General features: G+C 53.3%; 1 protein-coding gene across 1 annotated transcript in view; it reads left to right on the plus strand.

The window, feature by feature from the left end:
• Tnrc18 (trinucleotide repeat containing 18) overlaps positions 1-23,765 on the plus strand; it is a 93,704-nt gene that overhangs the window by 38,399 nt on the left and 31,540 nt on the right. The window contains 12 exon segments of the mRNA XM_087903318.1: positions 2,469-2,565; positions 2,763-2,968; positions 3,187-3,333; positions 3,817-4,007; positions 4,894-5,323; positions 6,548-7,546; positions 11,624-11,799; positions 12,575-12,711; positions 12,861-12,989; positions 14,572-14,743; positions 17,313-17,673; positions 21,492-21,764. Coding sequence (XP_087759444.1) covers positions 2,469-2,565; positions 2,763-2,968; positions 3,187-3,333; positions 3,817-4,007; positions 4,894-5,323; positions 6,548-7,546; positions 11,624-11,799; positions 12,575-12,711; positions 12,861-12,989; positions 14,572-14,743; positions 17,313-17,673; positions 21,492-21,764 — 3,318 coding nt within the window.

A 23,765-nucleotide genomic window follows, 5' to 3' on the forward strand; every position in this document is an offset into this window, starting at 1 on the left:
CCTGCTTTCCTTCACTGCCCTTCTGTACGCCCTCCAGTCACTTTGTCCTGGTGGCAGCAAAGACTTGGTGAATGCTTCTGTGGACCGTGGCTCTGGAGAAGAGGGTCCTTCAGGTGGTCAGGGGACACCTCCCTCCCCTGTCCCACCTCTGCCCTCTTACCACTTGAAATTGATCGGGGTGTTCCAGTGTTGGCCTTGGGTGTTCTAGGCAGCCCTGAGGTTCACTCTGGGTAGACTTGCTGGCCCACCCCATCTGCCTCTAGGGACAGGCCTGTCCCGTGCTAGGCTGTTTGACTGTCTGTAATGTGGCTGGTCCTTGGCTGTCTGAACTCACGTAGCTGTACTCTGCCCCAGCCACTGTTCTGTGCTCTGGATGGCGGCATCTCCATCTTCCTGGGGAAACCAGAAGGGTGTGTGGTCTCTTCAGGACCCTGAGGTTTGAGGGGTGCAGGAATGTAGCTGAGGTACCAGAGCTGAGTTCTGCATCTCAGGTGAACCTTGGCCCGTGAGGACGAGTTGCCCATGGCCTGCTCTATACTCTGTGACCCTGTGTTCGGGGTCTGTGTCACCTGAGACTTTGCTAGACTGGGCCAGGGATGGCTACTTTGATTGTGTTGTCACGTGACCAGTTTTATTTATTGGTTTATCTACACCGAGGCTCCTGTAGCCCAGATTGCCTTCAAGGATAGCTTGAACTTAAAATCCTCTTCTTCATGTGTAAGCCATGCCTGATAGCCCCCATGGGGCGGGGATAGAACCCAGGGCTGCTAGGCAGTAGTTTGCCGGCTGAGCCGCATTCCCGCCTCCCCTCCTTTATACCACTTGTTTATTGTGTGTGTGTGGGGGGGCATGGGCATGTCACCCCAGGTGTGTCAAGGTCAGAAGGCAGTGGGAGCTGGTTCCCCTACTTTCACCATGTGGGTTCTGGGGATTGAACTCAGATCATCAGACTTGGCAGCAAGCTCCTTTTACCTGCTGAACTGCCCCAGTTTTCTTCTTTTTCTTCCTCTTCATCATCATCATCATCATTGCTTTTTCTTTTTTTTTTTTTCTTCGAAACAGGGTTTCTCTGTAGCTTTGGAGCCTGTCCTGGAACTAGCCCTTGTAGACCAAGCTGGCCTCGAACTCACAGAGATTCACCTGCCTCTGCCTCCTGAGTGCTGGGATTAAAGGCGTGCGCCACCACCGCCCGGCTTATCATTGCTTTTTCAAGACAAGGTTTCATCGTGTACCATTGGCTGTCCTGCAGTTCGCTCCGTAGACCAGGCTGGCCTTAAACTCCCAGAGATCCGCCTGCCTCTGTTTCCCTAGGGCTGGGATTAAAGGTGTGCTCCACCACTGCCCTTTAAATACATTTGTCTGGGTGGAGAGGTGGGTTAAGAGGGCTTTCTGCTGTGGAGGACCCAAGTTCAGTTCCCAGCTTGCAACCATCTGAAACTCCAGTTCTAGGGGATTTGACAGCCTCGTCTGATCTCCTGGAGCATCAGGCCGGCATGGACACACACAGGCAGGCAAACACTTGTATGCATAAAATAAAAATGAAAAAAAAAAGTATTTTGTGTGTTCATGTGTATATATAGGTACGCACATATCAACATGCCGCTATGCACATGTGGAGGTCGGGGGTCAGTTTGTAGGAGTCCGTTCTCTCTACTTTGTGCGTTTAGGGGATTGAACTCTGGTCTTCGGGCTTGGCAGGAAGTAGTATCTTGATCCACTGAGCCTCCTTTCTCCCTTCTTTAAGAAATAGGATCTTAGCCAGATGGTGGTGGCGCACACCTTTAATCCCAGTGCTCAGGAGGCAAAGGTAGGCGGATCTCTGTGAGTTCGAAGCCAGCCTGGTCTACAGAGTGAGTTTTAGGACAGGCTCCAAAGCTGCAGAGAAACCCTGTCTCAAAAAACAATAAACAAACAAACAAAAAGAAACAGGATCTTCCTATGAAACTCCTGGAACTTGATATGTAACCCAGGCTGGCTTTGTACTCACATCTGTCCTCCTGCCTCAACCCAGTGTTGGGATCACAGGTGTGTGCTACCGTGCCCAGTTGTTTGATTTTTTTTTTTTTAATTTTCATGCCTTTATTTTTGGAGATAGGGTTTTTCTGTGTAACCCTGGCTATCCTGGAACTTGCTCTGTAGACCAGGCTGGCCTCGAGGTCAGTGATCTACCTGCCTCAGCCTCTTGAGTCCTGGGGTCAGAGGAGACTACTACTGTGCTGTGTTTGTTAGATTTTATTGTGTTTGAACTGCTGGTGTTATTCCCACCACAGCTGTTGTATGAGCAACAGGCAGGCTCCTGGGGTGGGAGGGACGGGATGGGAAGTTTCTGGGCCAGAGACTTCTCAGTGGGGTCCAGGATCATAAGGATCTGTGTTGCTGGAAGGTTCTGTCTCATGTACAAGGGGAGGGCAGCGGTGGAGAATCTGGAGGCTGCCGGCAGGGGACTCACTGTCACTTTTGGACCCCAGGGCATGGCCGGACTGATGATGACTGTGATCGAGCCAGACACCGGGAGGATCGGCTGCTAGGGACACGGCTGGACCGGGACCAGGAGAAGTTGCTCCGGTGAGGGCTTGGGGGACCTGAGGGTGGGGGCAGGGTGATAAGAGTCTTCTGAGTTTCACCATGGTCCTTGAGAGCCAGACCATCATGGGCAGAGCCTCGTCTGTGCCCAGGCTCACCCTGTGTGCTCCTTGGGCTGTGTTCCCCCTCCCCGATTCCTGGGCCACCAGTTGTTCCCACACCTCTGTTCCCCTTTTCAGAGAAAGCAAGGAGCTGGCTGATTTGGCCCGACTACACCCCACCAGCTGTGCTCCTAACGGTCTGAACCCCAACCTCATGGTGACTGGGGGCCCGACGCTGGCAGGCTCAGGACGCTGGTCTGCTGACCCCGCAGCTCACTTGGCCGCACACCCTTGGCTGCCTCGCTCAGGCAGCACATCCATGTGGCTTGCTGGACACCCTTATGGTGAGTATCACTTCACGGGGGTTCTTCTCCTCGAGGGAAGGCTGGGACCAGCTTAATCTCTCTCAGCTTCCCAGGAGAGGTGGGGTAGTCACTCCTGCTCCCAGTCAGCTTGCATTCTTCAGGGTTCTCTGGGATTCTCAGGGGAGATCAAGGACTGTGGTACTGTTGTGGGCTTGGGACCTCCTGACATTGATGTGAACTTGGGTTTCTCCCCCCAGGCCTGGGACCCCCATCTCTACACCAGGGCATGGCCCCCGCTTTCCCTCCTGGCTTAGGGGGCTCCTTGTCATCGGCTTACCAGTTCATCAGGGACCCTCAGTCTGGCCAGCTGGTCGTTATCCCTAGCGATCACCTGCCTCATTTTGGTAAGTGACAGCTGTGTCACAGCCAGGTCCTGGCCTCTCGTGGGGGTGGACAACTCTGCGTCTGGGGTGGGGACAAGGGGGCCCAAGATAGCTGACCTCAGTCCTATCCAGAGAACAGATCCTGGGAACTCCGTGAGATTCAGTTAGGGTCACCTGTGGGGCCTGGGTGTCCCTGTCCTTCTGGGGCCCACTCTGCAGACCAGGGATTGCGGTCCCCCTGGTGGCTTTGGTACCATCCTACAGGTTGGCTTGCTCCCACCGTGACCTTCGAGGACTTTCTGTCTACTTGGGGATTTGGTTGAGGTGTGGGCATCTGTACATGGGGAACGGTGTTCCAGGCCCGGGGAAGCCAGCAGGAGCCACGGCTCTGGTGTTGCCTGGCTGACTGCATTGGACCTCAGCATCTCCCTCTAGAAATGGGGTGAGAACCCACACAGGAGCTGGGGCCGTGGGTGCAGCCCCCCCTGTTGTCTGTCTTCACAGCTGAGCTGATGGAGCGAGCCGCAGTGCCTCCTCTCTGGCCGGCCCTGTACCCGCCGGGCCGCAGCCCCCTGCACCACGCCCAGCAGCTGCAGCTCTTCTCCCAGCAGCACTTTCTGCGGCAGCAAGAGCTGCTGTACCTGCAACAACAGGCAGCCCAGGCCCTGGAGCTTCAGCGGAGTGCACAGCTGGTGGTGAGTCCTGGCCCCGCCGTGGGAGAAGAGAGTGGCGGTCAGGGAGGGCTGCCTGGAGGAGGCAGCATCCGAACAGAGGACCAGAGGGAAGATCAGGCAGGAAAGCTATGTGTGGTGGGTGGCACCTGCTAGGGACAGGACCCAGTGAGCAGTGGAAAAAACATGACAGAGATGACCTGTAGATCTATCACAGATGCTTCAACCGGATACCCAAGGGATCTCAGAGGGCTCTCTCCTGCCTCTCTGTCTCCAGGCAGGAGCTGCTCTGGAGTAATCAGTTGGGTAGTCAGTCACACAGAGGTTTTTCAGGCTCTGTGTTCTCCAGCTAGGGACTTAACCTCTCTGGTCTTGAAGTTTCTGCTTCCGGGAAACGGGAGTCCTAGTAATGGCTAGTTACTTAGCTCTTAGGTAGCGGGCAGCCGCGGGAGTGTGTCTGATGTACTGCCAGGCCCCTCTGAGTTCTGGCTATTGGAGAGCTAGGTTTTCCTTTTGCTGTCAGTGCCTCAGTGTTGCTTGGCTAAGGCAGCTCAGTGCTGAGCAGGTCAGCACCCAATGCGAGCCCAGCGTGGGGTGCTGGGGTCTGGGTGCTTGGGGCTCTCACCTCAGCTGTGAGGGGCCCAACTGGGCCAGAGTCCTGGTGTCAAGGGGTGTTAGCTGTGGACCCTCCTTGTAACAGCCAAGGCTCTGTGCCCTGCCCTCCAGCCCACTGGGTTCCATAGAATGCCCTGTTCATTATACGCGGGACACAGTGGAAGGTCTGTGGTACTGCCTGGGTGGCCTGGACCTTGGATCTTGCCTGATAGTCTCTGGAACGGGAGTCTCCAGGGACAGGGCAGGTGGTGACGGCTCCTGCCATGCTGGCCCTACCCCTTGTCTCATTCCCCAGCAGGAGCGATTGAAAGCCCAGGAGCATCGAACTGAGATGGAGGAGAAGGTGAACAAGAGGAGCCTGGAGACCACGGGCAAGACCGGCCTGAGTGCTGCTGGCCCAGGGCTGCTGCCTCGCAAGCCCACCGGCCTGGCTGCGGGCCCCACAGGCACCCACGGCAAGGCCGTGAGCCCACCCCCGTCTCCCCGAGCCTCCCCCGTGACCTCTCTGAAGGCCAAGGTTATCCAGAAGGTCGAGGACGTGTCTAAGCCGCCGGCCTACACCTACCCCGCCACACCTAGCTCGCACCCCAGCAGCCCACCGCCCGCCTCCCCACCACCTACCCCAGGCCTCACCCGCAAGGAAGAGGCTCCGGAGAACGTGGTGGAGAAGAAAGACCTGGAGGTGGAGAAGGAGGCGCCCAGCCCCTTCCAGGCCCTTTTCACAGGTGGGTGTGAAAGCAGGACAGGGGCCGCCTGGCCGCCACACCAAATTTGAGTGTTCGCTGGTGGCCTGGTTCAGTCCTTCATTCTTGTCTGTTCACTGTGTGTTCATTCATTCACTGGCTCATTCATTCACTCATTCATTCATTCATTCACTCACTCATGCACTCATTCTCTGGCTGAGTACTCCGTATATCCCACTGTCCAACTCTGGAATGAGAATGTAGCTGAGATTTCTTCCCGGTCCCTTGTTAGCGTAGAGGTGGGGGGAGGGCGGGACATGGGGACACAGCCCTGACAGCCTCCATGCAGGAGGGCTGCTCAGAGCACAGTGCCCAGTCAGACTGCTAGACTTTTTAATCCTGCGCGCAATCACTGCAGAGGTTCCCAGCTGGGCAGCCTCTTTGACCCCACATGCATGTGGTCCCAGTGTCCTGCGTCCATCAGGACAGGCTCTGGGCTCTGAGGTATGGGTCCCATTTTCTGGGGGCAGGGCAGGTCGTGAGCTTGTCCTTGGGAGGATTTGGGTTTTGAGTCAGAATCCTGTCTTAGTGCCGTGTTGGTTTGGACAGGAGGTTGGCCCTCTCTGGAACCCTTTGGTGTAATGCTGATGCTAAGGAGTAAGCATTTGCCTAGCCTCGAGCATACTCTCTGGTAAACTGTTGTGTGTGGGGGGCCCCTGTTGGGCACTGCCCAGGCCCGAGGTCCGGCCTGATGCAGCCACAGTCACCCCACTCCGCCCTGCCTCTTAGGATAAAACTGGATTACCATGAAGGATTTTGCTCTGTTCTGTTTCAACATAGTGTCTCAGTGTATAGCTCTGAACTATACACTGAACTCACAGAGCTCTGTGGACTTCTGGCTCCCAGATTCTGAGATTAAAGGCTTCTGCCACCATACCCAGCTGCTATGAGATTTTTGAATGCATGCTTTATCGGGGTGATACACAGTCCAGGCTGACTGACAGACCTTCATAGACCTTGTTTAAGAATTTGATTCTGGTTCCTCCCCGGTTCACCTTTACGACTGTAAGGCCGTTGAGGACAAGATGGTGGCTGCCTTACATGTAGAAGGTTCTTGGGTTGTTTCAGGCTCAGCAGGGGCGGGTGTTCCCCACCACGCAGCGGGTCCTGCAGGCACCGTTGGTTCTAGGTGTCTTCTGTCGCAGGTTGTGAGGATAGGTCAGAGCCCTGGGGAGCCCCTTCTCTGACTTCTTCTGTCCTTGGCAGATATCCCCCCCAGGTACCCATTCCAAGCCCTGCCGCCACACTATGGGAGACCCTACCCATTCCTGCTGCAGCCCACCGCGGCTGCTGACGCCGATGGCCTCGCCCCGGATGTGCCGCTCCCGGCTGATGGGCCCGAGCGCCTGGCACTGTCTCCCGAAGATAAGCCCATCTGCCTGTCACCTTCCAAGATCCCAGAGCCACCCCGGGACAGCCCAGAGGAGCAGCCGCTGGTCGACCGTGAGGTGAAGGCTGAGGTGGAGGATGTCGAAGAGGGCCCCACGGAGCTGCCTCCCCTCGAGTCACCGTTGGCTCTGCCTGTCCCAGAGACCATGGTGGCTGTAAGCCCCGCAGGTGGCTGCGGAGGCGGCCTGCTGGAGGCCCAGACGTTGAGCACGGCGGTCCAGGGCTGCCGGGAGCCCTCTGAAGCCTCGGACTTTGCACAAGTGGCTGAAGCACAGCTAGAACTGTCGGGTAGGACGGAGCCCCGCATGGCTGCCCTGGAGCTGGGGACACAGTTGACGCCTGAGCCACTGGTGGAGACTAAGGAAGAGCCCGTGGAGGTGCCCCTGGACGTGCCAATGGAAGGGCCCATGGCAGAGGCAGAACCCGAGGAAAGCCTGCCCCAGGTGTCCCTGACTGAGCCTCAGCCCAGCCTGGAGCTCTCTGACTGTGACTTGCCTATCCCAGAGGGCCAGTGTCTGAACCTGGAAGCCCAGGAGACTGCACCTGCCCCGGGCAGCACTTGCTATCTAGAGGAGGGCTGCTCTGAATCACCCACGCCAGGCCTGGAGGACCCGCTGGCTGGCATGAATGCGCTGGCAGCTGCAGCCGAGCTGCCTCAGGCCAGGCCTCTGCCCTCTCTGGGTGCTGGGGTCCCAGCCGGGGAGAAAGTGGACGCTGCCCCCAGCCTAGGCCTGGAGCACAGCTTCCTGCAGGGCATCACCCTGCTGAGTGAGATAGCCGAGCTGGAACTGGACCGCAGGGGCCAGGAGGTCACAGGTAAGCTCTGGGTTGAAGGTTTCTGGGATTCTTCTGAATATTGGTAAAAGCCAGTGGTGGTGGTCCACACCTGTCATCTCAGCATTCCCGAACCTGCGGTGGGTCTCTCTCTGTGGTTCTAGGCTAGCCTGGTATACACAGCACGGTCCAGGTCAGCCTGGGCTACAGAGTAGATTTTATAAGTTTAGTTTTTTTTTTTTTCTTAAAAACTTCCAAGGCTCCCAGAATACGTCTTATTCACATTCTGTTTGTTTTTGCTTCTGCTTTTAATTTTAAAACCAGGCTTAGTGGCATTGGCCATCATCCCAGTTACATGGGTGACTGAGGCAGGAGAATTGTGAGTTTAAGGCTAGCTTGGGCTAGATAGAATGCAAGGCCAGCCTCGGCAATTAATTGAGACCCTGATCTCATGATGAAAAGTTAAAAGAGGGCTAAGGTTTAGCTCAGTGGTAGAGCACCTGCCTAGAATCCCCCAGTGAGGGGCTGGGGTGTGGCTCAGTGGTTGAGTCTCCAGTATTAAAGTGAATGTGGGAGGAGTGAGAAAACATAGCTGTTTTGATGGACTTAAGCCTCCAGTTCTGTCTCCCTTCCCTGGTATTGTATGAATACGTGCAGGAATTTTTTAGACGTTAGACTGGCTTGGAGAGAGGTTGGGTCAGGGTGGTGGGTGCGTCGGTGGGTAAAGGCACTTGCCACCAAGCCTTGATGGTCTTGAGCCCAGACCTACATAGTGGAGATAATAGATTCCCAAAAGTTGTCCTCTGAGCTCCACATGTGTGCTGCAGCATGTGCGTATGCACGGGTGTGTGTGAGACACATGCACACACAAGTAAATCAGTGCAGTGCAATAAAGGGAATGTAGCTCGCTTGGTAGAAGGCTTGCTCAGCATGCATGACGTACCGGACGTTCCATCCTCAGCACCGCTTAAACCAGGCATGTACTCCGAACATGTGAAGATACAGAGGCAGGAGGATTCAGACTTTATGGTCATCTTCAGCTACATACTGAATTTGAGGCTCAGCTTGAATACTGTGTTAGACCCTGTCTCTGTCCCCCTCCTTTACCTACCCCCCCCCCAAAAAAAAGGGGTGGAATTTGCTCCTGGAACCAAAGTTTGAGCAACGCTGAAGCAGCATTAGATACAGCTGAATCTGGGTACTTGAGTCATCTTGAGATTTTTTTCCCCGTGCATCCCCAAATTGGTTCTTCCCTTTTCTGCCTCTCTCCTCTTCCCTGTTCTACTTTTCTCTCTGTTGACCTCATTTTGTCAGGCCCCCTGCTCTCACTGGTGCCTCCAGTAATTCCTTCCGTGCCTGTGGGCCTCTCAGCTACCCAGAACCCTAGTATGAACTCAGACTCCGCCCACTGGAGTTCATGCCTTTTGCAGTACAAAAGCCTGCAGCTGGGACCTGGAGAGACGGCCCAAGAGTAAAGCATTTGTCACATAAGTGCAAGGACCTGAGTTCAAATCCCAGAACCCATAGAAACCTGGCTACAGAAGTATGCATTCCTTTGTTGCTACAACAAAATTGGAGGTAGAGCTTGGGGTCCTTGAGTTCAGTGACCTTTGACTTATACACACAAGAATGAAAAAAAAAAACCCTTTTCAAACAAGGAGGGAGGCAAGGATTGACACCCCACTTGGTCTCTGAACCTCTCGTGTACTGTGGGAATGCATGGAGTGCACTCCCATGTGAATTCACTCACACACACACACGCCGGGCAAAACACATAAAATAATAATAATAAAAAAATAGTCGTACATGGTGGTTTACACACTCAAGTAGCAGAGGCAGGTTAGATCTCTAGGAGTCCTAGGCCAGCCTGGTCTACATAGTGAGTTTCAGGTCAGCTAAAGTTGTATGTCTCAAAACAAAAACAAAATTGAAAAGTTTATAATTATATATAAATAAAAAAAATTGGGGGGAAAATGAAATAAAAACCGAAACCACTGATTTTCCCTGAGAGGTGAGAGATTTTTGTGCTGTATTGGATGTTGGCAGCAGCAGCCCTGATGGTTGTCACCAGTTCAGGAGAGCATTGCTGCCATCTAGTGGGGAAATGCAGGGCGACTTCACTGATTCAGCCCCCGTCCAGCCTGCATTGGGAAGCCAACTTCGAGACCTGGTTACTAAGTGCTGGGATTATTCATGCTCACTCTTTGGGACTTCACATGTGGGTGATTGTGTGGTTTTTTTTCTCAAGCATGCTTGAATGGTACACAAAAGTTGGTTAGCTTTTAGATCCAAGAGAAAATGTCAGTTTGACAAGGGGTGCTTGCTGCTAAGTGAGGAGCTGCGTTTGATTCCCTAGAACCGAGGATGGAAAGGGAGAACCAGTTTCTGAAAGTGTCCTTTGACCTCCACATTCCTACTATGTAGATGTAGCACGTTCTTTTTTCCCCCTCCATTTCTCTCTCTCTCTCTCTCTCTCTCTCACACACACACACACACACACACACACACACACACACACAAATAAAATAATATTAAAATAGCTAGGCATGGTGTTGCAGATCTAATTCTAACACTTGGGAGGCTGAAGCAGGAGGATTGTAAGTTTGAGGCAGGCTAGCCGCAACCAGACATAGTCTTCTGTAGCTCAGGCTGCCCTCAAACTTCTTGTGTAACCAAGGATGACCTTGCACTCCTGCACCCCTTAGCCACTACTGCCTAGGTACTGGGATTTTGTGCCGGACACTGAACCTAGGGTTCTGTGCGTTCTAGGAAGAATTGCATCGACCTCGTCAACACCCCCAGCCCTCCATTGTGTTTTAATATTTATACAGGAGGCTGGGTGTGTTAGGAATGTTAGAACATGACAAACAGTCCTGGAACTCCGGCACACTGTGTCACATCCTTGCCCAGAGACTATGTGTCGAGGGGCGAGGGAATCTTTATTAAAATACATTCTTTTGTGTGCATGTGTGCATTTCTGATGTACACGCACGCACGTGTGTTAGCGTTGATGTGTACGTGCCACGGCATGTGTGTGGAGGTCTGAGAACAGCCTCTGGTGTCCGTGTTCCCTTTATACCTGTTCGCCACAGGATGTGCCAGGCTAGCTGGTTCTCTGAGTTTCAGGGGATTTTCCTCTGTTAACTCCTGTCTCGCTGGAGCTATAAGCAAGTGTTCCTGTGCTGGGCTCTACGTGCATTCTGGGCATTTGAGCTCAGTGCCTCACGGTTGCCCACTCAGCATTTCCCCAGCCATTTCCCTGGTCCAGTTTGTAGTTTTTACCTCTCACTTTTGTTTGTTTGTGTTTTCTGAGTCAGGGTTTCACTGTGTACTCTTTCTTGGCTGGCCTGGAACTCTCTGTGTAGACCAGGCTGGCCCCAAACGTATAGAGACCCACCTGCTTCTGCTTCCCAGATGCCGAGATTAAAGGTGTGTGCCCATGCCTGGCCTTTTAAAAATGTCTATATATTATTTTTAAATGTGTGAGTGCAGGCGCAGAGGACTTGGGTCCCCTGGAGTTGGAATTACAGGTGGCTGTGAGCTGTGGAGCATAGGTGATGGGAACTGAACTCAGCCCCTGAGCAAGAGCAGCAAACCCCTTACCTGATCAGCTTTGCCTTTTTTTAGTATGCTTCCCCACCCCCCCCTTTTTTTGTCTTTTGTTTGTTTGGAAGGCGGGAGTAGTCTCTCTGTGGCCTGAGCTCAGGCCTTTTGCCCAGGTCGTCCAATGCTGGGATAACAGGTGTGAACCTGATTCCCTGGACCTGTTTTCTGATGTGGGAAACAGCACATTCACCAATGTCATCCTGGGAAGGAGCCTCTGCCAGCCTGTTGTCACTCCAGAGTATTCTTGGCCTTTCACACACACCGTAGGGACAAAGCCATTCCATGTCCCAGGTCCAAGCGTCCTCCTGTGTTTTGACAGTGTCCTGCATCCCAGTATGGCTTCATTTCAGTAGATCACAGTGCTCCATGGCCGTGTGGCCACAGCTGAACCAGCGCTGACTGCAGTTTCTGGGGGTTTGGTCTGACCTCAGGATGGCTGGCCGGGTGGGTGCGGCCACATCGCCAGGGGTCCAGGTCCCCGTACTGACTCTCTTGTCCCTCTCGCTTCCCCAGGTGCAGAGCCAAACCTGGCTGTGCGACCCTCGCTGGAGAGCCTGCTGGCGGCCAGCAGCCACATGCTGAAGGAGGTGCTAGACAGCCCCTTCTCGGACCCTCTCAAGAACTTGCGGCTTCCGCGTGAATTGAGTTCCAACAAGAAATACAGCTGGATGCAAAAGAAGGAGGAACGGGTGAGGCCCGAGGACCTCTATTTCTCCTGCGGGCCCGAGAGGCCGAGGCTGGTGGGCGGGAGTCCCGCCGGCCATCCTTCACCTGTGGCCCACAGTGCGCCATTTCCCCCTCTCATGGCCTCTGTATTCTTGCACTGTGTCAGGCATGTCCCTTGGGCTCCCTGTGATGCGTTGGAATGGAAGCCGACTGGCGGTGAGGCTGGGCTGCCCTTTGTTGCCTGTGTGGTCTTGGGTAGCTGCCGACCACTGCAAGTTCATACGTGTAAATGATGCACTTGTCCTCACTAAACCATGACTTAGGGTGTAGTTACTTAAGTGTGGGCTACCACCTGGCCAAGTTGGCATGAGAGGGTCCTGAACATAGAGAAGAGGCAGGTCCCCAGAAAGTAGGGAATGGTGATGGAGTCACCTGACTTGATGGTTTGTGTCTGTAACCCCAGCAATTGTTAGGCTGAGACAGGAGGATTGCTGAGAGGTCCAGGCCAGGCTAGGCTACTTAGTGGGTTTGAACCCAGCACCACGTAAATTAGACTTGATGGTGCTTGCTTGTGATCACAGTACTCAGGAAGTAGAGGCAGGAAGATGAAAAGGCCAAGGTCATTCTTGATCACGTGCTGAGTTTGAGGCCAGCCTGAACTCCACGAAACACTGTCTCTAAAATCCAACCAAAAAAGGGCACATCGGTGGGGTTCAAGTCAGTCATCGACACGGGGTGGGACATTAGGAAACATCAGCTTCCTCATTTGTCTCCCCTTCCTCCTGATGGCCCCTCCAGATGTTTGCTATGAAGTCGTCCCTGGAAGACATGGATGCCCTGGAGCTGGACTTCCGGATGCGCCTGGCAGAGGTCCAGCGGCGGTACAAAGAGAAACAGCGTGAGCTGGTCAAGCTCCAGCGCCGCCGGGATTCGGGGTGAGTGTCTCCCCAGCTTGTACCCCATCCTGGACATCTGGTTGGTAGGTCGATTGTGGTAGTGGTCAGGTGTGTGCGTGGACCCAAGTGCCCCACTCCGCGCCCCGCCAACCCCAGGTTCCCAGCCGAGCCTGTGAATTCTTTTTAAGGGACAGGCACGAGGATGCCCATAGGAGCATGGCACGCAGAGGCCCTGGCAGGCCACGGAAACGGACCCACACCCCGAGCGCCCTGTCGCCCCCCTGCAAGAGAGGGAAGAGCCACAGCGGTAGCGGAAAGTAAGGCTGGCCCCTCGGTGGATCGGGGACTGACTGGTACCCAGCTCGGAGGGGAGGAGCAGGGCCCCCCTCTAAGGCGCCCACCACTGAGCGCCAGGGGACCTGGTAGTGTCTGGTGCTCTGATCCCTAAACGGCAGCTCCCAGGGAGCCCGGAGCGCTGCCCAGTCCAGGAGGGTGAGCCAAGAGAACGAAAAGAAAGATCGTCAGTGGCTTACTTAACTCTAACCTAAACACTTGGCCCCACCTTCCTGCCCCAACCACTTCTCCACCACCAGGGACTAACTCTTGCTTCTTTCCATGGCTTCTTCCTACGGAAGTACCACTTCAACTCCAGCCTTCTAGGACAGGCTGGATACATCCCTGACCTGCTGGGATCCCACAGGAGACCAGGGTTGCTTTCTGGGGACAAGGTCCTCTTGGGTGGCACTGCAGCCAACTGAGTTTGGCTTGAAAGCTGGTTTGGGTGAGGGTTCTTTCTCTCCAGGGCCAGGCTTCCTGTATACCTGTAAATGGGCCACATGAGGTCCATTGAGGAAAGAGGTTGCGCAGTTTTCTGTGTGGGTACACAAGGGTGCGGGTACTACTAGGTCGGCCAGAGCTTGGAAACAAAGGGGTCTGGAGGGCTTGGAGTGGCCACAGGCGAGGCAGTAGTGTGTGTGTGTGTGTGTGTGTGTATGTGTGTGTGTGTGTGTTCATGGTCTCGTCATGAGAAAATGGCCCCCACCTTGCCACATCTTGCATTTAACCTTGGATGTTCCCGAATGGGGAAAGAACAGAGATGAACATAAGTCTGTCACCAGCCACAGGAGAGGAGAGAAGAGAGGCTATGGGGCCACCAGCGATGCAGGCCTCGTGATCAGGAGTGTCGCCATTATGTCGCCATTTCTGCTGTGTCCCAGCCCCACCGCTCCTGTGACAGTGGGTCCAGTGTCCGTTTTCTGAGCCCCCAGTCTCTCTTTCCTCAGATATTTAAATAGCAGCCATGGGGGCACTGGGATAATAACAGTGTAACGGGTGGGCGGAGTAACGGTCTAGCACGCACAAAGCCCTGGGTTCTGCCCCCATGCACAGGGTGTGGTGGCCCATGCCTGTCACCCCAGTATGAGAATCTGGCAGGTTCATGAGTCGAGAGACACATCTGTGTCCCTGCTCTCCAGAAAAGGAGGTTCAGTACAGGGGGTTCCCTCCATACCAGCGTTTGATAGAATCTCCCCTCCACCATGGTAGATTTCCTCACTATTTTCTGACCTTTGCTGTTGGTGCAATTTTGGTAAAGAGATGTCTTACTGGTTCGTGTGTGTGTGTGTGTGTGTGTGTGTGTGTGTGTGTGTGTGTCTGTCTGTCTGTCTGTCTGTCTGTCTGTCTGTCGAAACCGCATCAGAGAGAGAGGCTGGTGGAGGATGCTGACGTGGAGTTGTTCCCAGCAGTCATCTGCCTTCCCACACTGCTTGTCCTGGTGTCCATCACTGTTTCTCTCCACTTCTCGAGCCCAGCCCTTTAGGGCCACCTGGGTGGACGACCCCCTCCCGGTGAGTGTGACCTGGCTGAGGTGCTGACCCCCGTGGTGTGCTTGACTTTCAGGGTGAGCAGCAAGTCCCTCCTGACGTCAGAGGACTACGACCTGGGAGCCGGGATAAGGAAGAGACACAAGGGGTCTGAGGAGGACCAAGATGCCCTCCTTGGCCTGGGGAAAGCCCGGGGCCGGAACCAAAGCTGGGATGATCACGAATCCTCCTCTGACTTTATGAGTCAGGTCAGTAAACTCAGTCTCGCAGACTCATTGGGACACAGTCCTCAACCTAGGGGGCTGGAGGTCATACCGGAGACAGTGAGCCTTTTTAGTGGAGGTCTGTTGGTCCCTACTGCTGTAGAGAAACGGCTAAGAACTAAATTCCTCACTGTGGGGAGAAAAGGAAGGCCCAGGGGGCATCAGGGACTGGGCAAAGTAACAGGAGGCAGAGGTAGGGCTAAAAGCAAGGTCGGTTTGTGTGCACTGAGACGCTGCTTAATCGAGCGGTAGGATAGATGGCAAGTGCGGAACCAAATAGCGGTTACTCTGTTGTCTAGCAGTGTAATTGTTTAATGAACACCTTGGTGTTGCACATGGGCTTGGTGCCATTGTGCTTCAGTCTGAGTTCTCCAGGGGTAACTTCTCATTTCCCCAGCACTGTGGGGCTGCGGAGATGGCTCAGTGGGTAAAGCATCTGATGTCCAAGTGGGATGAGTGGAGTTCGAATCCCTAGAACCTTTGCACAGCTGGGTGGGCATGGTGGTTGATCTGTAACTCCCAACCTTGGGAGGATCCTGGGGCAAGCTGGCTGTTGAGACCAGCCAGAACAGCCGACTCTGGATTAAAATAAGTTAAAAAAACTATCAGGGCGTGGTGGTGTGTACAGAGACAGGCATAGCAAGTTCAGGAGTCCAGCCTGGTCTACATAGCAAGTTCAGGAGTCCAGCCTGGTCTACATAGCAAGTTCAGGCCAACCAGGGCTTTATAGTGAGACCCTGTCTCAGGAGAAGAAAATCAAAGTAAATAAAATTTTTACCCCTTTAGTCCCAGCACTTGGGAGGCAGAACCAGACAGATCTCAGTGAGTTGGAGTCCAACCTGGTCTTCAGAGCTAGTTCCAAGACAGTAAGGCTGCACAAGGGAACCCTGTCTTGAAAAAAAGGAGAACAGCAGAAACAACAACAAAAAAACCCCAAAGTAAAATTTTAAAATTAAAGCAAGAAAAGATGGCCCGTTTTTGTACGCCAGGGTCTCTTTTCCTCTCGGGTGAGAGATCATTTGTTAATTATCTTAACACCGCCCTTCCAGACTCCCCCCTCCCCAAGCGCTACCCGATGCCCTGAAATGGCAGAGCGCTGGTGCCTTTGAAACCGCATGTTTCGTTTCAGCAAATGACTACCGTTGGCGATAGACGTGCAAGGAGAGATTCAGTCTGAGAAAGCTCTGATCAGTCTCCCTGGTCCAGCCGCTCTCTTGGCAGCGCCGACCCATTTAGTTGGGCAGGCTGGTGTAGACTGAGCAGCAGCCTCCGGCAGCTGCCGTGGGAGGTTGAGATGTAAAGCAGATCTGCCGTGCTCTGGGCTCCATTTCTCATCTTGGCTCTCGTTGGCTCAGCTAGCTACCTTCTCCCACCCATCTGCAGCCCTGCGTTCTCTAAGTTCTTCTATAGGCGCTCCCAGGCAGGGCTGTGGAAAGCCATTGCCAGCTAGGATTGTTACCATGGCAACAGCTTTTAATAAGTGATTACCAGGCCAGGCATCTTTTTTTTTTTTTTTTTTTTTTTTTTTTTGAGACAGAATTTCTTTGTAGCTTTGAAGCCTGTTCTGGAACTAGCTCTTGTAGACCAGGCTGGCCTCAAACTCACAGAGATCTGCCTGCCTCTGCCTCCCAAGTGCTGGGATTAAAGGCGTGTGCTACCACCGCCCGGCTAATTTTTTTTTTAAATTTTATGTATATGAATGTTTTGCTTGCATGTATGTCTGTGTACAACACACACATGGTTCACTGTCCATGGACACTGGAAGAGGGCGCCAGATCTCCTGGAACTAGAGTCACAGATGGTTGTGAGCTACCTTGTGCGTGCTGGGAATCAAACCTGGATCTTCTGGAAGAGCAACCAGTGTGCTTAACCAGAGAGTTCTTTCTCCAGCCCCCAGGCTAGGCATTTTTAATAAGTGCTTTATTTATTTTTTAAAAAGATTTCTGTTGTTTTTAAATGTATATCACTGTGTGGGTATAGGTGTGTGTGCACATTAATGTCGATAGATGCCCACAGCATCCAGAAGAGAGAGAGCATCATATGCCCTGGAGCTGGAGTTATAGGGGTTGTGTGTGAGGAACTGAACTTGGGTCCTTTGCAAGAATACTACAGGATCTTAACCACTGAGCCTTCTCTCCAGTTCCCCACTTTATTTATGTGTGTGTGCACGCGCGTGCACTTGCGTGCGTGTGTGCACAGGGGGTCATGTGTGTCAGGTGTGTATGGAGGTAAGAGTCTATTTTCTCCATTATGTAGGTCCTAGGGAATTGAACTCAGGTTCAAGACTTGGCATCAGTACCTTTACCTGCTGAGCCATCTCACTGGCCTGAATAAATGTTTTGTGTACCTTACCCTGGTTATCTTTCTAATAGCCTCGTGATAGGCACAGATGGCCCCATTTTAGACTCAAGGTCTGAGGACTAGTTCAGTGATTTGCCACGAATCAAGCGGACACAGGACAGGAGTTAGCCCAGTCTCATAAGCATTGTGACCAGAGACTCTCTGTCCTGTTTGGCCCTGTGTCTTACTCTGTGACCTAACCTTCCTTCCCCAGCTAAAGATTAAGAAGAAAAAGATGGCGAGCGACCAGGAGCAGTTGGCAAGCAAGCTAGACAGAGCCCTCTCCCTCACAAAGCAAGACAAGCTGAAGTCACCCTTCAAGTTTTCCGACAGTCCCGGGGGAAAATCGAAAGCCAGTGGGGGCTGTGGCAGGTTCTTGACACCGTATGACAGCCTGCTGGGCAAGGACAGGAAAGCGCTGGCCAAAGGCCTTGGCTTGTCTCTGAAACCCTCCAGAGAAGGTAAACACAAAAGGGCTGCCAAAGCCAGGAAGATGGAGGGGGGCTTCAAGGCCAGAGGCCAGCCCAAGTCTGTCCATTCTCCGTTTGCCTCGGAAGTGAGCAGCCACTCCTACAGTAAGTATCGCCTTCAGCGCCCTGCTGTCAGCCGCCAGCGCTGATCTTACCTGCTCCTTGACCTTTCTCGCCCTCCTCTGAGGGACTCTGGGGGGATCCCGAAGCTTTGCACTGTGTTTAATGCCAGATGAGTGCCCCTCAAAGCGGAAATGCCAGTGAATGCCAGTGGGTTGGATAGGCACTTGTGATTAGTGGATGTCAGTGGCCGGCCTGCCACTGGCTGGCCTTGCACCATAGAGTTTGTAGCCACTTAGCCTAGAGTGGCCTGGAGAGTGACTTCTTTTCACTGCTAGGGGTGATGGGCTCCATTGCCTGCAGGAAGCTTGTCATGTGTTCTAGACGGAAGTGCGGCCATGGGTGGTGGGGCTAGTGGGTCATGGAAGGATTGGGAGAAGAGTATGGGCCTAAGTGAGAAGAGACAAACTGGGGAGAACCAGGTTCTGTTTGGGCCACTTGCCCATGACAGCTCACTACCATGCCTGGACGTTGTTTTCACTGTGGCCTTGTCCACTGCAGTATGGCCTTGTCCACTGCAGTAACCACGTGTGACTAAGGAGCCAAGGAAATAGAGCAGCCTGTGGGACGGCCTTAGCTTTTGTTGCGTTTAAATAGAGACTGGTCTTGTGGTTTGTCAGAGCAAGGCAGCTCTCCTTGGCGTCTTGTGGGCCTCGACCCTCTGCCTGCCAAGGGAATGGGTGCTCTCTTGTTCCGTGTGGGTGAGTACCTGATGCCCAAGACAGGCAGGACTAACGATGCTGGTGCTTCGGAAGGAAGGAGGGGCTTCCGTCCAGTTCTATGGCACAGAGGTTTGCTCTGGCTGTCTTTGGGGCTTGCTTGTCTTCTGCCAGATTCCCTGTGACTTTGCTAGACTCTGCTTCCTGGGATGTGTGTGTGTGAGTTTGAGTGTCAACTGAAAAAAAAAAAAAAAGACCCGTATATCCCCCACCCCCTTTCTGCTGGTAGTGCTTGGAAATTGATCTATGGTCTAATGCTTGCCAGACAGGAGCGCTACCCCAGCCCTAATCCCCATCTCACTACCTCCATCCATTGTCTCCCTCTGCCCTTCCTCTCAGTGCGAGGTCTCTTTATGTAGCCTTTGCTGCTCTTGACCGTGCATGTGTCCCAAGCTGACTTAATTTTCAGTCCTCCCACCTCTACCACCCGAGGGCTGGGATTCCAGACACGTGCCATCATGCCCAGCTTGCTTACTGAGTTTTTCTTTTCTTTCTTTCTTTCTTTCTTTCTTTCTTTCTTTCTTTCTTTTCTTTTTTCTTTTTTTTTTTTTTTAGCCAGGCTGTGGTGGTGCATGCCTTTAATCCTGACAGTTAGGAGGTTCAGGACAGCCAAGGTTACACAGAGACCCTGTCTCAAAAAACAAAACAAAACAAAATTTTATTATGTGTGGGTGCTCATGGGTACATGTGTATGTGTCCCTGGAGGTCAGAAATAACGTTGGAGTCCCTAGATCTGGAGTTACAGGCAGTTGTGAGCCAACGTGTGGGTGTTGGGAACAGAACCTGGGTCCTTTGGAAGAGTAGTGAGTGCTCTTAACCACTGAGCCATCTCTCCAGCTCAGTGTTTTCTTTTCTGCTTGCTCCTTCCCTCCCTCCCTCCCTCCCTCCCTCCTTCACTCCCTTTCTCCCTTCCTCTCTCTCTTTCTTTTTTTCTTTTTCTTTCTGGAGACAGTGTCTCTCATATGTAGCTTTTGTGGGCCTAGAATCACTGTGTAGACCAGGCTGGCCTTGAACTCATAGCGCGCTCTCTGCCTCTGCCTTCTGAGTGCTGGGATTAAGGCACAGACTTTAAATGCACAGCATTAACGAGCTTTGTTTGGAGTTTGGGTGTCTTCATTGTCTTCCTGGGGTGTGAGCTGTGAGCTGCCTTGAGTCAGCCCATGCAGGGAGGTGGATGCTGTGCCTCCCGCAGGGTTAAATTGCTGCATTGTGTGAATCTTGTGCATTTTTGTTTGTCTTTGACCTGTGGGTGCTCAGGACCGATGCTCCAGTGGGCATGAGGCCTGCCCGCCCCCTCGGCCTTCTGCACCAGGAACATGGGTGGTGTTAGCAGAAGTGCTCCTCACAGCCAAAGGGTGTGATCACTTAGGTCCCGGCTCACAAACAGGCACAAGGAGAGGAGACCGAGGAAGACTTGTGGCGGAAGTGGAAGAGTGGTAGCTTCTTGCATTTTCAGTTGAGGTTGGAGGGCAGGAATGTCACGTGCATTCTTGTGGGAGGCTCAGTTGGTGTCACCTCTTGGCATCCGTGGCTTTGGAAGGACCAAGTTAGAACATGAAGGGGGCTGATGGTGCGGTGGGTAGCAGTGTTTACCGACTGGTGGTCTGGTGGAGTTTGTCACCCCCCACCAGACTTAGTGGACCACCCGAAAGTTGGGGTCCTGGTTGTGGTGAAGGTGGGTCTTATCAGTCCAGTGCCTTTGGGGGTAGACACCCCGTGCCCCTGCGTGCTTTCTCTTGGACTTGAAGATGTTAGGTACTGCCAAGCTGGAGCTGAGTTTTCGTGTTCATCTTGTTCTGCGGAGGCTTTTAGCAGATCAAGGGATTACAGTCTTGGCTGTGGGGCCCTTTCTTCTTGTCTTGCTCAACAGCCCAGCAATAGCTCAAGATGGTGTATGTTTGGGTTGAAGTTGGAAGGGACTAAAGAGCCTTCCCAACTCTGTCAACACAACCATGTGTTTAGACCAGAGACTTAGAGAAAGCCATCGGCAGGAAGCCGGTCAGCTGGCCCTCTGATGGAAAAGAGGGATGTGGTGGCGGGGCTGATGGAGAGATCATTTCATTGTTTTGAATGCCCTCACCAACGGCCCATTTCAGTCTGCCGTTGCTGTAAAGTTTAACAAGGATCTGGGGAGAGATGCATAGGATTGGTCCTTGTGAGCCCCAGGGCTGTGTCCCATGTGTAGGGTGGACAGAAACCGCATGCCTCTGGCCAGTAGAAATTGTAGAGTCCTTCCTCAGAATTTTGCTCGCATGTCATTGCCCCAGCCCTCCTACCCAACGATTGGAGAAGTGGATGGTACAAGAAGTGGATGGTACCCAAGGTGTGTGATGGCAACAGAGGAATGGGCCTCCAGGCTGTTCACGACAGATCAGAGGAGAGCTGGGATGTCACACGTGCCCAGGCCTGTGGGCAGTTGCACTTGGTCCTAGCACATTTCTGTTTTCAGGACCACTGACAGGAAAAATAGACAACCTGAGCTCCTCCTAGTGCCCACAACTTACCTGTTTGCAAACAGACTTTTAAGGGCTGGGAAGATGCTCAGAGGCTGAAGCGCTGGTTGCACAAGCGAGAGAATCCAGCAGCCCCCAACACCCACATAAAAGACAAGTGTGGTGGCGCATGCTTGTGATACCAGCGCTGGGCCACCCGGCGCTCCGGCCAGCCAGCCTGGTCTGCCTGGCAATCCTAGGTCCCATTGAGAGACTCCTGTCTCGAAAAGACAAGGTGGGGGCAGTGAGATGGGTCAAAGGCCCTTGCTACCAAGCCTGGCTCCCTGAGTTCAATCCTCGGGACCCATAGGTAGGAGAGGACTGACTCTCATAAGCTGTTCTCAGACTTTCTTGTGTGTTCCGTGGCATGCTCATGTTCCCACACATAAACACACGCACACGCAAGAAATTAAAACGTAAGTTTTGCTTGTTTGTTTGTTTTTGGTGGCAGGAGTTGAGGATCCAAGGTCAAGCTTGACCTCTGGTTCCCGTCTTTACGCATACGCACACATATGCACTCCACACACATGCACACACGACACACACAGCACATACATCCTCACAAAATAAACAAAACCTACTTTAACTGCAGATACGGACTCAGACGAAGATGAAAACTTCTTGAAGAACGAGTGGTCTGCCCAAGGCCCCTCCAGCTCCAAACTGACCTCATCCCTCCTATGCGGCATGGTGGCCAAGAACAGCAAGCCGGCCACCGGCCCCAAGCTGACCAAGAGGAGCCTGGCCGGCCCCCGGACTTTGAAACCCAAGGCGGCCAGCAGCAGGAAGCAGCCCTTCTGTTTGCTGCTCCGAGAGGCCCGCTCCTCCTTCAGCGACTCTTCCGAGGAGGATTCCTTTGATCAAGGTTACTAGCGCCAAACACAAAATAACCTTCCATGTTTTTAGAGCGAACGTGAGTGGGAGAGCGAGCGAGCGAGCGAGCGTGCGAGAGTGTGTGCAGCACAGCAGGGATGGCTGCAGCCGTCTAGGTTTTTGGCAGCGTAGTCTGCCCTATCCGCCTATATATTTTTGTGTTCGCTTTTTATTTTTACTTACACTTGTGATAACGCCACGGGCCAGCCCTTGGGGAGGTTCTTACACGGACTCGTTTCTAGTCTCCCAGAATTTCTCACCCTCCTCCCTCTGCACCCCACTGACCCTTCCCCAAGGGTCTCCCCTCCCCCAATCCCAAAGCCTAACTGTCCTCTCAAGACCCCCAGGCCGGCCTGGGCTTTCTCTTGGCGTGAGCCTGGCGGAGGCTTGCCCAGGGAGCATTTTGTAAAAACGGACTTCTCGTGTGGGCGTGTGACTTGCTGTTTGTACCGCGATTTTGGTAATACCAAGCTTTATTAAACATACCGAGTTCATTTTTAACTAAACTGTGTGCCTCGTTTCTCTTGCTATGTCCTTAACGAGATGTTAGGTTGCCGTTCCCCCCCTTCCTCCCTCCCCTCCTCTCTTCTGCTCCTCCTCCCTCCTCCCCACTCCAGAAGCCATAGACATGGGGGGACCGCTCTTCTGTTCCTCCCTGGTATCTTCGGCATCCATTCCATTTTTCAGGTGTACAGTCGAGTGTTTCATCTATCTGTTTTTGTATTTTTTTGTTTTTGTTTTTTTCTTTTTTTCTTTTAAAGCTGCTTGTCTGTGTTTTATTTTTCTGGAAGCTTCTGCTACTACCCACCAGTGGTTAAAGGATAAAAAAACCAAGAACTTACCAGTACTTGTCTGCTAACACGTATTTCTGCTTTGAAGGGCATGTGGGCAGTACAGGACCAAGGCCTTTTGGCCTTCTCATTGATTTTTGGGGTTTTGGTTTTGGTTTTGGTGTTTTCCTTGTTCAGTTTTGAAAGCGTTGGCTCGGTTGCCACAGTGAGGGTCAAAGATGGTCTTCCTTGGGGTTGCTGAGCTGAGGTCTGGCCTCAGCTCAGCCTAGGGGGGGTCCGCCACCAGAGAACATTCTGGTTCCTACTTCCCAACTTCAGAGTTGTAGCCTGCGGTTAGAAATCCGAGAGCCCTCAGGCCCTTCAATCAGAAAATGCCCCTGCAAGGGAAAAAAGCGAGACTGCCCGTCACCCCCCCACACACACACTAGGATCTGCTTCAGGGTAAATTCCCTTGAGAGCGAGAGTTTGGAAATCCCCACACGGGTAGCAGCATGCTACCCGTTCCCCGGGCATGGCCCCAGATGTGGGGAGGAAGGTCGTAGGACAGTTACCCTCGGTACCAGGACCCTGCCCCTTTCTCTCAGTCTTCCCTCAGTTCCTGGTCACCCTCCTCTCCTCCCACACCTGCCTTCCCAGTTGGCAGAGATGGATTTTGGGTTAACCGAATGGTGGCACCAAAGGAGCCTGGTGCTTTTTGGGCCGTTCCTGTCATATCTGAGCCAAGACAACCTGGGCTACAAAGACAGGTCACCTGTCTCCTGTCACAGCCCCCCCCCCCCCCCGAACTGGCCTTCTGCAGATGAGACTGGTTGGCCCCTTCTCCCCTCCCCATGACTTGGGGTGGGTACCTCAGGGTCCCAGCTCCAAAGTTTTTGAGCTCCTCCTGTTCCACCACAGCCCACAAAGAAGCAGGCTTCCCCGGTCCTCCTAGATAGCATCAAGGGACCAGAGCCCAGGCAGGATTTGGAGGGGTGAGGGCTCCCCAGATCTGCCCAGAAAGGACTGTTTGGGTTCTAGGGCCTTCCTGCCCCTTCGGTACTAAAACACTTAATTGGCGTGGCTTTTCTCGTATGTCTGCTTTTCTCCTCCCAGCAGCTTGACCATCCCTCCAACCCTTGACCCCTACCCATGATGCTTTGAGTGTCTGTTTCGGTCTCTCGCATTTGCTCTCACGCTGCACTTGGACGCAAAGCGAAGGCTGG

Source organism: Myodes glareolus, chromosome 2 (genome assembly GCF_982192425.1).
Source record: "Myodes glareolus chromosome 2, mMyoGla1.1, whole genome shotgun sequence".
NCBI classification, from domain to species: domain Eukaryota; kingdom Metazoa; phylum Chordata; class Mammalia; order Rodentia; family Cricetidae; genus Myodes; species Myodes glareolus.